The sequence below is a fragment of the Zea mays genome, chromosome 4, assembly GCF_902167145.1.
Source record: "Zea mays cultivar B73 chromosome 4, Zm-B73-REFERENCE-NAM-5.0, whole genome shotgun sequence".
Lineage (NCBI taxonomy): Eukaryota > Viridiplantae > Streptophyta > Magnoliopsida > Poales > Poaceae > Zea > Zea mays.
Genome location: NC_050099.1, coordinates 87,556,519 through 87,570,137, shown reverse-complemented (window position 1 = coordinate 87,570,137; position 13,619 = coordinate 87,556,519). Strand labels below are relative to the sequence as shown.

The 13,619-nt window shown below is 46.5% G+C and overlaps 1 protein-coding gene across 1 annotated transcript; it reads right to left on the bottom strand.

Moving 5' to 3' along the window:
- Positions 1-4,642: 4,642 nt before the first annotated feature.
- Positions 4,643-12,513, bottom strand: LOC100284622 (uncharacterized). The gene is made up of 6 exons (NM_001157517.1): positions 12,205-12,513; positions 11,982-12,122; positions 11,325-11,465; positions 5,546-5,595; positions 5,334-5,463; positions 4,643-4,956 (listed from the first exon to the last, which is right to left on the bottom strand). The coding sequence occupies exons 1-6, from the start codon at positions 12,307-12,309 to the stop codon at positions 4,873-4,875; spliced, it is 651 nt and encodes a 216-aa protein (NP_001150989.1). The 5' UTR covers positions 12,310-12,513; the 3' UTR covers positions 4,643-4,872.
- Positions 12,514-13,619: the final 1,106 nt, after the last annotated feature.

Genomic DNA, 13,619 nt, shown 5'->3' with positions numbered 1-13,619 from the left:
TTGGGTTTTAGGTACCCAACTCTTGTTGGGTCCTACAAGGTTAGTAATAATGGCCTTAGGGACCCAAATGCAAGTCTTATCTCCCTAGCATTTTGCCCCTAATTTCCTAGCAATCACCTTTTTATTCTTACTACAAATTGCAAAAGAAGCATCGCAAGCATGGTAAATTGTAGAAGGTTCATTATTTACTTTCCTAGGTACATGAACAACATTTCTCCTAGGCCTATGATGAACAACATTATTCCTAGGCATATCTCTACCATGCACAACAGAGGAACTAGAAGCAGTCATAGCATGTGAATCATAAGCATAGTTCCTATAAGCATTTCTAGAGATTTTTCTATCACTATAAATGAAAGCATGATTCTTATGACCACTATTAGCCATAGGAGCCTTTCCTTTCTCCTTGGCGGAGATAGGAGCCTTATGACTTGTTAAGTTCTTGGCTTCCCTTCGAAATCCAAGCCCATCCTTAATAGAGGGGTGTCTACCAATAGTGTAGGCATCCCTTGCAAATTTTAGTTTATCAAAGTCATTCTTGCTAGTCTTAACTTGGGCATTAAGACTAGCCACTTCACCATTTAATTTAGCAATGGAAATTAAGTGTTCACTACAAGCATCAATATTAAAATATTTACACCTATTGCAAATTACTACATGTTCAATACATGAGCTAGATTTATTTGCTACTTCTAACTTAGCATTTAAATCATCATTGACACTCTTTATACTAGAAATAGACTCATGGCAAGTAGATAATTCACATGAAAGCATTTCAATTCTTTTAATTTCTAAAGCAAGAGACTTTTGCGACTTACAAATTTATCATGCTCTTCATATAAAAGATCCTCTTGCTTTTCTAATAATCTATTCTTCTCATTCAAAGCATCAATTAATTCATTGATCTTATCAATTTTAGTTCTATCTAAACCTTTGAATAAGCTTGCGTAGTCTACTTCATCATCACTAGATTCATCATCACTTGAAGAAGCATAAGTAATAGTATTTTGAGTGCTTACCTTCTTCTTATGAATTGAGCCCGAGTCAATGGGCTTGTCGTCTTTTGGCTCATTGAGGAAGGACTCCTTCTCCTTGTTGTTGATCACCATCCCCTTTCCCTTAGGATCCATCCCTTCGGGCGATTAGTCCCTTTCTTGAAGAGAACGGCTCTGATACCAATTGAGAGCGCCTAGAGGGGGGTGAATAGGTGATCCTGTAAAACTTTAAAACTTATTGCCACAAAAACTTGGTTAAGTGTTAGTGCAATAGGATCAAGTAGCTGGAGAGGAGTACTTGTGAAACACAGAAACCACAGAGAGAAACAACACAGTAGACACAGTGGTTTATCCCGTGGTTCGGCCAAGTACAAAACTTGCCTACTCCATGTTGTGGCGTCCCAATGGACGAGGGTTGCACTCAACCCCTCTCAAGTGATCCAATGATCAACTTGAATACCACGGTGTTCCTTTCTCTTATCACTTTTCCCGTTTGCAAGGAATCTCCACAAGTTGGAGTCTCTCGCCCTTACAAAAATATTAAAGTGAAAGCACTAGAGTAAGGGAGGGAAGCAACACACACAAATCCCAGCAATACGCACACACACAAGCCAAGACTTGAGCTCAAATGTGACACAACAAGTTTACCACTAGAACGGAGCTCAAATCACTAAGAATGTCAATCGAGTGCGCAAAGACGGAGTGTGAATGATTAAGAATGCTCAAAGTATGCTTGGGTGACTCCTCCATGCGCCTAGGGGTCCCTTTTATAGCCCCAAGGCAGCTAGGAGCCGTTGAAGGCATTCTTAGAAGGCAATACTTGCCTTCTGTCGGGTGGCGCACCGGACAGTCCGGTGTGCCACCGGACAGTCCCTGTAGCTGTCCGGTGCATGATCTCCTTCCTTTTCTGGAGCATCCGACCGTTGCAATTTTGTGGCAGTTGGCGCACCGGACACTGTCCGGTGCACACCGGACAGTCCGGTGCCCCCTGCCGACCATTGGCTCGTCCACGCATCACGCGCGAATTACGCGACCGACCGTTGGCGCAGTCGACCGTTGGATCACCGGACAGCCGGTGAATTATAGTCGTACACCGTCGTCGAGTTTCGAGAGCAGACTGTTCACCGAGACTGGTCCTGGCGCACCGGACACTGTCCGGTGCACCCAGACCGAGCTGCATTTGGCTGTATAGAGCCAACTCTTTTCCAAATCGTTTTCTCCTGTTTCTAGCACTTAGACACAATACATTAGTCTTCAAAACAATGTACTAAGTCTAGAAACATACCTTTGTGTTGATTTGCACTTCATCCATCATTTTGCACAGTTTCCATTTAAACCATTTGTGTTGGGCACTTAATCACCAAAATACTTAGAAATGGCCCAAGGGCACATTTCCCTTTCACCATGCCTATATATAAAGGTTGTCACTTGGCGAGCATGGGAAATGCATTTCTTGAACTCTCCAATTTTCCCAATGTCCTCAAGCATGAGGTATAAACAGTGAGCAGCACATGGAGTCCAAAACAAGTGAGGGATCTTTCTTTCTAAAAGTCTTCCAACAGCCTTAAAGTTAGCCCCATTATCTGTAACAATCTGTACTATCTTGTCTCTACCAATGGCATCAATTCTTTTCTACAGTAGTGCAACTAACATCTGAGCATCTGCTGTCTCACTTGAGGCATTGACAGACTCCAAGAAAAATGTGCAGCTGGACTATTGACAAGGAAATTGATCAAGTGCCAACCCCTCCTATCTGTCCAACCATCAGACATAAGTGTGCAACCAAATTCAGTCCAAGCCAACTCATGAGTCTTTTTTTATCTCATCTACACTCTTCTTTGCCTTCTCAAGCAACGACACCCTAACATCATGATATGAAGGTTTCACATACCCAGGACCATATTGCCCAACCACCTCAAGCATGATCTCAAAGGCCCTTGAGTTGATGACATTAGGTTGTAAGCCACACTCATAAATAAAATCAACAACATACATATATGTTCTTTCCTTCTCCTCCTTGCTCTTTCGCTGCAATGTAGTTTGAGTGTTGACCTTGCTATGCCTCTCACGAACCACATCTTCAGGTGCTTTGTGAAGCATGGATGCAATTGACTTAGAAGACTTCAATGTGTGTTGATTGTTTTGTCTTGCTTCAGCTGAGAGCCTTCTCTTTTGGGTTGTTATGGAACTGGGCTGAACAATTGAATGGGATGCTCTACTTTCTCCTTCTCCAAGTACTTCAACGTCATCGTCTTTATCACCCTCTTTATCATGATCCAACTCAATAGGCTTCTCTCTAGCATTCTTCTTCAAATAATCACTCATCTCTTTGCTGATTGTCGATGTTGCCTTCGGGCACTTAGCAACATCACCATGACCACCAACAAGGTGCTGCTTCAACCTTCTAACACATGCATAAACAATTTTGCCACAAAGGATGCACTTCACCACATCTTTTTTGTTCAAATCCGGCCAGTAACTATAGTTCCATGTTGGATCCTTCGGTTTTGCCTTTCTTTTAGGATCTTTAGCTAGACCGTATGGCTGCTGGCTTCTTGACTCCCCTTGTGGTCGATCTGCAGATGCATCTTTCATCTCCCCAGAGCTTGCTGTGAGGGCGTGCAGAGGGGCGGCGTAGGTTGCTATGAGGGCAGGAGAGGGGGGGCAGGACTCACCAGAGCTTTGTTGTGAGGGTGTGCAGAGGAGGGGTGCCGTGGAGAGGTGGGGCTGGAGGCGGCCAAAGGAGGGGCGTCGTGTAGAGGAGAGGCTGGAGGCGGCGTGCATAGGAGGGGCTAGAGGCGGCCAGAGGAGGAGCGGTGTGGAGATGAGGGGCTGGAAGCGGCTGGGTGACGTGCAGAGGAGGGGCTGGAGGTGGCCAGAGGTGTTGGAGGTAGGGTTTATGTTGTATAATGTGCCTTTGGGTTGCTTGCGCCGAACTGGGACACAAGTCGGCCGACTTACCAGACCAAGTCGACGATTAGTCGACTGAGAATTTCCAGTCGTCTCTAAGTCGTCCGACTTGCTAGAAAAGTCGAGCCGGCCTCACCAATCGAGATCTCAGGGCAGACACGATGACTAGGTGCCGACTAGTCGACACTTGAAAACTTGGGTGCTATAACGAGAGAACGCACTGTCGTTATTTAGTTCATGTCCCACATAAAAAACTCGTTTTGTTCCAAATTTTTATCTGATCCCTCCAAAGAGATATAGGCACGCAACAGAACCGTTCTCACTTCCACGATCGCACCAGCTTGTTGCTCCGATAGTGCCTGCGCTTGTTTTGTAAGCGTAACAGGTAGCGTTTGGTGCTGAGCAGAACCATTCTGGTACAAAAGATGCCGAGTCTGGGGCATTGGTATGGCTTGGGCGGCACCACCTCTGGCATCAGCACCAATGGCTGATAAGCAAAATTTGGGCTACACGAAATTTGCAGCTCAGAAGATACAAAGGGGTGGTAATGGGTTCTAAATTTTACAAATTTCGGTATCACAAATGTATAAACTGCCAGTCAGGACGGTTCAAATTTCGGCATCACAAATGTAGCAGGGTGCGGCAAAAACTCAAAAGATTTGCCACGAATGTCTGTCACATCTGGACGATGATCCGCATCTCTAGTTGTTAACAAAGTGTCACATCACATGCATCTCTGGCCTCTGGGTATCTACACGGTCATATATGGATTATAAATATCAATTACAAGCATGCGCTGTCCTGGTCTTGTCGACATCATCGATATCCAACATTCCAACTTAAACATATCACTAGGGGGTCAGGTCCCATGTTCGTTTTTCTTAAGACAAGGACGAATGAAAGCTGGCAAAATATCTGATCCTATACTGATTAACATTAAAAATAGTAAATGCTAGAAAGTGCTTTTTCACTTGCTCCCGTTAACTGGGAGATAAACACCCTCTGCTGTCAACCAAATGTTCTCAGCTCGCTTCTCTCGGACACCGCAGACCTGCACCAAGACATATCCGAACGGTATTCAGTTGCATTCATGGCAGCAAGTAAAATGAAATCATATAGAAATATTTATTTGATAGAATTCATGGATAAGATAGCAATGAAATAATGGTATAAGATAATTTACATCAGTAGTAGAATGACCTAAGGCCTCTATGATTGTCAATTTACTGTTGAAACTTTTGATTCTTGTAGGACAGACTACGCGTCGGAGGCTCACAAGAGTAAGATCTAGGAAAGTGATAAATCTAGACAAGCCTCCCAACAAATGCGGAGAGGGTTCTTCCACCTGGTGACTCAATGAGACAGCTCTCACCATAGCACCAGGATTCTTGCAAGAAGGAAAAAAATGCAAACAGATAAATATCTCACCTCTTGCTGCCCACCGCCAAGGCGATTGTACTTCTTGTTGTGACTATGCAGATAACCTCCGGTGTCAACATGTCTAAGTCGCACCTTTTGATCTCTTTTCCATACTTTTCCACTTCCTTCAATTTCTAGCCTGGAGAATACCCAGAAGAGAAACGTGAGCTAAGAAACAAAAAACAGCATACATTCACACTGCATGTGTAAATAAATCATACCTCCAATGGTCACCACTATCTGACAATTCATCCCCGCCGAAACAGCTAACCTACAATGTCGACATCCAAGTTTCAGAGCACATTATTAATGAGGACATAACAAGATATGGAGCATGTTTTCCTCAAACACAAAGCATTGGTCAATATACTCATAAAGATAGTTGACCCCAGAAAGATGATAACTCACTTCACCATAAGCAAGCTGAAAATAAAGATAGTCAATCACACTTTAGTGTTAGTTTGGAAGGTCATTAGTGTTTAGAAAGGATACCTTTCGGTAGTTAGAATAAATGCTAAAGAGAGATTGGGCCATATAATCAAAGCAGTGTGGTGTTATAGACTCTTTTGTGGGCCGGCAATATGCCAGGCGTCAGAATAATTAGGCCCAACCATTTGTTAGATGGCGGCTGGGTGTTAGAGAAGTTTAAGGAGGCTTATCCTCCCTGGAACTTATCTCCTTAATAATCTTCTAAGTTGTTCCCTCGAGCTTATCTCCTTAATAATCTCCTAAGTTGTTAGCCCCGGAGCTATAAGGGTGCCTTAGATTGTAATAGGGTTTTTTATCAAAAGAAGTCGCACCTGCGTGGGCGGCTGCTTGATCACGGTGGCGACCCCCACGCGCCCTGGTGATCGTGTTCCTCAGCCGCCACGCTGCGTGCCCTATTCCCTGCGCTCCTCCACTCAATCCACCCTACTAACTCACCCTTCGTGGTGTACGCCTCCCCATCCTGCGCATCGCAGCAGGATTCATAACAATTTGGTATCGCATTCAGCCGCCGCATCGACATCAATGTCTGGCGACGACGATGAGACTGGGAAGATGACGGACTCCGAGAAGCTTGATCGCATTCTGGGGCAACTCGCCACCATGAATCACCGTCTGGACACTCTATGTGCAGCGTATCACTCTCCTGGAGCAGGACCCCCCACCCAGACGGGCTCGCCATGGGGACAGCCTCTACCCTCGACGACCCTGCCTACAGGTCCTGCACTTGAGAGCCATGTTGGTGCAGGGCACACTGCATCTGGGGGCAGCGACGGTGGATATGGAAGTGGTCGCCGAGGCATTCTTGGTGGACACCGTGATCGCCACGACGAAGGAGGACCACGCAGGCCCAATTTTTCTTTTCCCCATTATGATGGTGATTCTGATCCCTTGCCATGGCTGAACAAATGTGATACATATTTTCGTGGCATAGGAGTTCATCAAGACGAGAGGGTCTGGCAAGCATCGCTTCACTTGGAAGGTGTGGTTGTGGAATGGTTCTATGCCTTGGAGCGCGATCTAGGCGGCGTGCTGACTTGGACACGCTTCATTGAGTTCATCCAGATGCGCTTCGGGCCACCACTCAGGTTCAATGGCATGGCTGATTTAAAAGAACTGAAGCGCACAGGCACCGTGGAAGAGTATTCGTGCCAATTCTTGACCCTGTTGTGCCGTTGTGACGACATGTCTCATCGACAACAGTCTAACATGTACACAACAGGCTTAGGCGAACCTCTCCGAACTGATGTGGAATTACAAACTCCAGAGACGCTGCAGTGTGCTATGCATCTGGCCAAGGTGTATGAACGACGTTTGATGCTCACGGGCAGCTCCACTGGACAGTCAACAGCAGCTCTAGAAGTACCCTCCAAACCTGCAGCACCAACAATGGCACGACCGGCAGCAACTACGGCCAACCGACCACGTTTTAGGCGCCTGTCTCCAGATGAGTTAGCCGCCAAACGCGCCAGTGGAGAATGCTACCATTGTAAAGAAAAATATTCACCAGAACACAAGCGTTCAGGTCGTGGTATATTCTTGCTTGAACTGGAAGAAGAGGATACAACCACATAACCTCAATTACCAGTCGACTTGGGAATTTCTCTTCAGGCCATGACTGGGATAGGCGTCACAGATACTCTCAGGCTCCCAGTCACAATCAATGGCATCAATTTAACTGCACTAGTGGATTCAGGATCCACTCACACATTCCTCAGTGAAGCTGCAGTGGCACGTCTCGGATTGCAAGTGCTGTCCCAGCCAGGCCTATCGGTAAAAGTTGCCAATGGAGAACGCATCTCAAGCAAGGGTCAAATCACAACAACCCTCACCATCGGCCAGGAGGAATTCACCACAACATGTTATTCCTTGCCTCTTGATGGGTTCGATCTCGTATTAGGAGTTCAGTGGCTGCGATCTCTAGGACCGGTGGTCTGCAACTTTGACACACACACAATGGCATTCTAGAGGAAAGGAAGGTTGGTACAATTGACAGGGGTTGGGGACTCAGTGTTGGGATTTGCATCCATGGACAACAACAGGGAATGTCTGGAAGAATTGTTGTCCTCTTTCTCTGATTTGTTTCAGGACCCTCAGGGACTGCCACCATAACGTCGCCAAGACCATCACATACGGTTGCTGGTTGGTACAGAACCAGTGGTTGTACGACCCTACCGATACCCTCAACTGCTTAAAGACGAGATTGAGCGTCAGTGCGATCAGATGTTGGCACAAGGCAACATTCGAGAGTGCACATCAGCATTCTCGTCACCTGTACTATTGGTCAAGAAGGCAGATAAAACATGGAGGTTTTGCATTGATTACCGTGAATTGAATGCAAAAACAATCAAGGATAAATTTCCAATTCCGGTGGTGGACGAGCTACTTGATGAACTCCGAGGTGCAAGTTCCTTCACAAAGCTGGATCTCCGGAGTGGTTATCATCAAGTCAGGATGCACCCGGATGACATCCACAAAACAGCCTTCCGTACACATTGTGGTCACTCTGAATTTCTAGTCATGCCGTTCGGTCTGACTAATGCGCCATCCACATTCCAAGCTCTGATGAATGATATACTGAAGCCGTTCATCCGAAAGTTCACCCTGGTATTCTTTGATGACATTCTAATATATAGCTCATCCTGGACAGAACACTTACAACATGTGAAGCAAGTATTCCAATTATTGCGGGACAACAACCTTGTTCTTAAGAAGTCCAAGTGCTCATTTGGTAAATCTGCAGTCACTTACCTTGGACACATTGTCTCTGCGGAGGGGGTCGCCATGGACCCTTCCAAGGTGGACGCAGTTGAATCATGGCCCATACCGAGGACCATCCGAGCACTCCGCAGTTTTCTAGGACTCACAGGGTATTACCGCAAGTTTATAGCAGGATATGGGTCAGTGGCAGCTCCTCTTACAACCCTTCTGAAAATAGATGCATTCCACTGGACAGAGGAAACAGTCGAGGCTTTCTGTCAACTCAAACAAGCCTTGCTGGCAGCACCACTTCTCCAGTTACCGGATTTCGACAAAAGGTTTTTCATTCACTGTGATGCCTCCGGCTCCGGATTTGGAGCAGTCCTGCACCAAGGCGATGGTGCCATAGCCTTCTTCAGCAGGCTGGTGTCCCTTCATCACCAAAAATTGCCAGCATATGAGCGCGGGAGTTGATTGGATTGGTAAAGGCAGTTCGACACTGGCGGCCATATGTCCGGGGCCGACCCTTTACAGTCCGCACTGACCACTACAGCTTAAAATTCTTGCTCAATCAGCGGCTGTCAACAATCCCTCAGCATACTTGGGCCAGCAAACTGTTTGGGTATGATATAACAGTGGAATACAGGCCCAGCAAGTTGAATGGCGCAGCAGATGCATTGTCTCGCCGAGAGGAAGATAAATGAACTGTGTATACCCTTTCTTCCCCTTCCTTTGATCTCTTCTCTACTTTGCAAACGGAGGCTGACTCGGACCCTCAAGTGGTTGCAGTCCACGCTCAGCTGGCAGAGGGAAAAGCAAGTCCTAACTGGACAATGGCAGATGGCTTACTACGGTTCAAAAGCAAGGTATTCATCCCGGATGCATCCACTTTGTGGCCTCAACTTCTTGCCCAAGCACATGAGTCTGGTCATGAAGGCGTGCAGAAGACAGCCCACAGGTGGCGCACATCATTTTACAATTCTAAAGCTCTCCAACGTGTCAGGGAGTTTGTGCGCAGCTGTGCAGTTTGCCAACAACATAAGACTCAGCATCTTCACCCAGCCGGCCTACTTCAACCCTTGCCAATTCCCTCTATGGTGGGCTGATATATCAATGGACTTTATTGAAGGATTTCCAAAGGTTGGTGGCAAGTCAGTAGTTCTAACAGTGGTGGATTGGTTCTCTAAGTATGGTCATTTTATTACTTTAGGTCATCCATATTCAGCAGCATCAGTGGCAAAGGCCTTCTTTGACGAAATTGTCAAACTTCATGGTTTGCCATGCTCGATAGTCAATGATCGGGACACAATTTTCACTAGCCAGTTCTGGACTGAACTATTTACCATGGCTGGAGTGAAGTTACAAATGAGCTCAGCATTCCACCCACAAACCGATGGTCAGTCAGAAGTTGTTAACAGAATAATCACCATGTATCTGCGCTGTCTAGCTGGGGACCGTCCTAAATCATGGCTGAAATGGTTACCATGGGCAGAATTTTGCTATAATTCATCATATCAATCGGCACTGAAATGTTCTCCATTCAAAGTTGTCTACGGACGGGAGCCTAAATCAGGTTCTGCACCGCAACCGCTGGCTTGAGTTGGTTCAATAGTTTTAACAGGTTCTGCATAGAGGATGATGACAACACGAGTCGAGGCAGCGGGGATGGGGGCACTAGCATCCACATCACTATGCTGGACGGTGTCATAAACGTGAAGTCACTCTTCACCCTCGCCACCATCCTGGCCCTAGTGTGGTGGTCCTCCTCTGACGAGCCCAGGCTCCCTGATGGTGCTGCTGACTACACGGGCAACCCCTACGCCACGGCAAGTCCGACCTCGTCTCCTTCCATGTATGGGTCTTCACCTCTGTAGCCTCATTGCACTATCTGAAGCAGCTCGTCCGTTAGAGCTACAGTCACAAAGCCAGTTTTGACAGAAACCTAACCCAACCCGTGTATAAGATAGTGGATCTAATCGTTCATGGATTGGTACGGGTCGGTCACCGTGTTCAGTGAAACAATAAACAGGGTAACAGACCAACATATATGCCTTTTTTCTCGGTTGAAGTGAAAAGTCAAATTGTCCAAGTGTCTGACTGTCTGCGCTAAAGACATAATATACATGGGATGCTTTCAGCGAAGAATATGGAGTAAATTGATAGTGGGGATCATTTGGCTTTGTTCTAGACCAAAATACATCTTTTCTGTGCATCTATAGAAATGCAAATTGGTACATATGCCTTGAATTTCCTTCTTGAAAATGACATCACTATATCACAGCAAAAATGTAACAGCTTCATTTTAATTGAAATATAAGAGGTGGTATGGGACTATCCTATTATATACGTGCACTATCATATCCTTGTTTATCCAGAAAAGTATATTACAGACCAAGTTGCTACATGTGTGAACCTGGACCTGGATAGTGAAGGACATAAACATTCCATCTAATAATATTTCAAGATTTCATGCTTGATCCTAATTTGACATGATTTGACACAAAACTGCATCATGTAGTCAGAGACATTAAAAGGTCCACGGCAATTTCAAGAGAATATCGTAGGTCGTTTTTCCACTGCATCAGGTAGGTCGTTTTTCCTTTTCTAGGTACACAACTTTTGCTATGCAGCTAGATATATGCTATGTCTAAATAAATTGTCAAAACTATGTATCTACAGAAGATAATACAACATATAGTTTGAAATGGAGAAAGAAAATTTTTATCTTACAATCTAACTTCAATTGTTCAAATAATATACAGGATTTTAATTGTTAATTGATGTTACAACATGGGAGATTGATATCAAACTAACCTCAAGGTTACCAGACAACGGTGAAGCGTGCAGGTGACTGTGCAACCACCTCCGTGTCCTCATGTGTTGCAACCTGATGATGCCACCAGTTTCGATGGCATCACCTTGCTTAGACGATGAATCTGGAGTGGGCCTTATGATCTGCATTCAATCAGACCTAGATCTTAAGAAACATTGAACGCCGGCTCATTGGTTAGCTGGCTATTTGAATTGAAAATTATATATGGACCAAACTATCACTGCTGTAGCGAATCAGAAAATTTAAAAAAAATCAGATTCGCAATAAGACCCAAGTTGCTTGGGACTAAAAGGCTTTGTTGTTGTTGTTGTCTTATTCGCAATAAGAACTTTTTTCTGCGCATGTTTACTTGTTTCATCAAAGAACTACCAGTACTGCTGACCTGCCATTACATATTTTTCAGAGAAATCCTATGTTCTTGCTCATCCCAATATATATTAGCTCTCTCTTGACAAACAATAGCAATGTTTGCACGCTAAATTCAAACAAACTGATCAAAGTACTGCGTTCTGAACAAGAATGCACTGAACACTAAACTCAATTCAATGCTACCATCTGAACTCTAAAATAATAACGAGTAAACAGGACACATTTATTTTATGAACCGGTAAGGGTCAGATCATGAGAAGGACACGCACCCAGTAGCTATTTGAGTCATCGCCTTCAGGAAACCCGGTGACAGACTGCTGACCGCTGCCTGAGCCGTAGGGCACATCGTGCGAGTGCAGACGGTGCTTCGTCTTCTCGTGCATCAGCTTGATCACACTACCGTAGGCCACCTGCAAGCAGATCTAGATCAGAATCGCACCCAAACCCATAACCCTCCACCGTAGATCTTAAGGTCCTGGTCCAGATGCGCACCTCGGTGCCCTCCACCTCGACGGGAGCCGCTGCGCCCCCATCGATCCCCCCGGAGCCAGAGCCAACCAAGAACGCCACGGCGAGCACGAGCAGCGACGCGGCCATCACGACGGCAAGCGCGCGGCGCGACCTCGGTGGAGTGGAGGAGGAGGACGACGAGGAGGAAGCGTCGGCCTTGCCTTTGCTCTTGGCGGCCGGGGCGGGGGCGGGGGCCGGCGGTGCCGTGGCCTCGGACGGTGACCGCACGGCGCGCGCGCGGGGGATTCGCGGGTCGGTCTAGTGCGTCGGTTCGTGCGGCGTAAACTGAGGGGAGGCTCTCGGCGATTTCGGGCGAGGTACATGACAGGCCGTTGCTTCCGCGCAAGACTTGGAGTTGGAGAGGGCCCGGGTCCCTGGCTCCACCTCCACGTGTAGCTAGCGAACGGGGAGATGCCGCGTGTCCCCAACGCGTCACGAATGTGAGGCTGCGCCGTAGGATGCAGGATGTGCGGTGTAGATTTGTTGCGAGGGAGACCGTTGAACTAACGGGCCGTGAACTTTTGGGCTGTTGGGCCAGAAGGCAAATCGTCTTGGTCTCCTATCCCCTGTGTGTCACCACCATTGCAGGCCGAATTGGATTGGGCTGGTTGGTATGGACTGGGGGCGAGAGGGGCCATGGTAGTAGTGTGCGCAAACCAGGTTGTGCCATGGTTGTTGTAACGCTCATCAAAAGTTAATCAGTAGTAGTACACGTTAAAAGTGCTGCAGCGAGATTGGTCAAGTGCAGGACACACAATGTACTACTACTGGAGTACTAGATTTTTTGGTATGCAAAGAGGGCAGAGGGAATCGTGCAAATACCGTGGCTCCCAAGAATCCGCATAGCCAGGGCCAGGGGCGGCACACTGGTTGTCTCTGCCGCAGGTTTAGCACAGCAATTTGGCAGGCAAGGACACAACAAGATCAAACACACAAGATCAGGATGACAGGGCCAGCCGTAGGACAAAAACCGGTGGCATTCTGTTCCATGACCGCGGCTGCCTCCAACAGTTGTCCGACATTGTTTAAAAAAACAATTGTCCGACATGTCTGTCTGTCAGTCAACCCTGGCGGATCACATTTCACACTATCCAGCGGGTGAAGACGTGTAGTGTACGTGCCAAAAGCCACGGGCACCAGCCCGACAGTTGCACCCAAAATTTCGTACTAGTTCGGTAGATGAAGCGTCCGATCACTCCGGCCAATCCACCAGAGTCCAGACCACTCGACAAACTTGGAGTGTTTGGTTTGAGAAATGATATAGTCCATCATTTTTTCACTCCTCACTTTTTTGTTTGGTTTGTGGAATAGAGTGAGTTAATCCATCACCACCTCATTCCTCATAGTTAGTTGTTTAGTACTAATATGTAGAATGGAGTCATCCCACCAAATTTGAG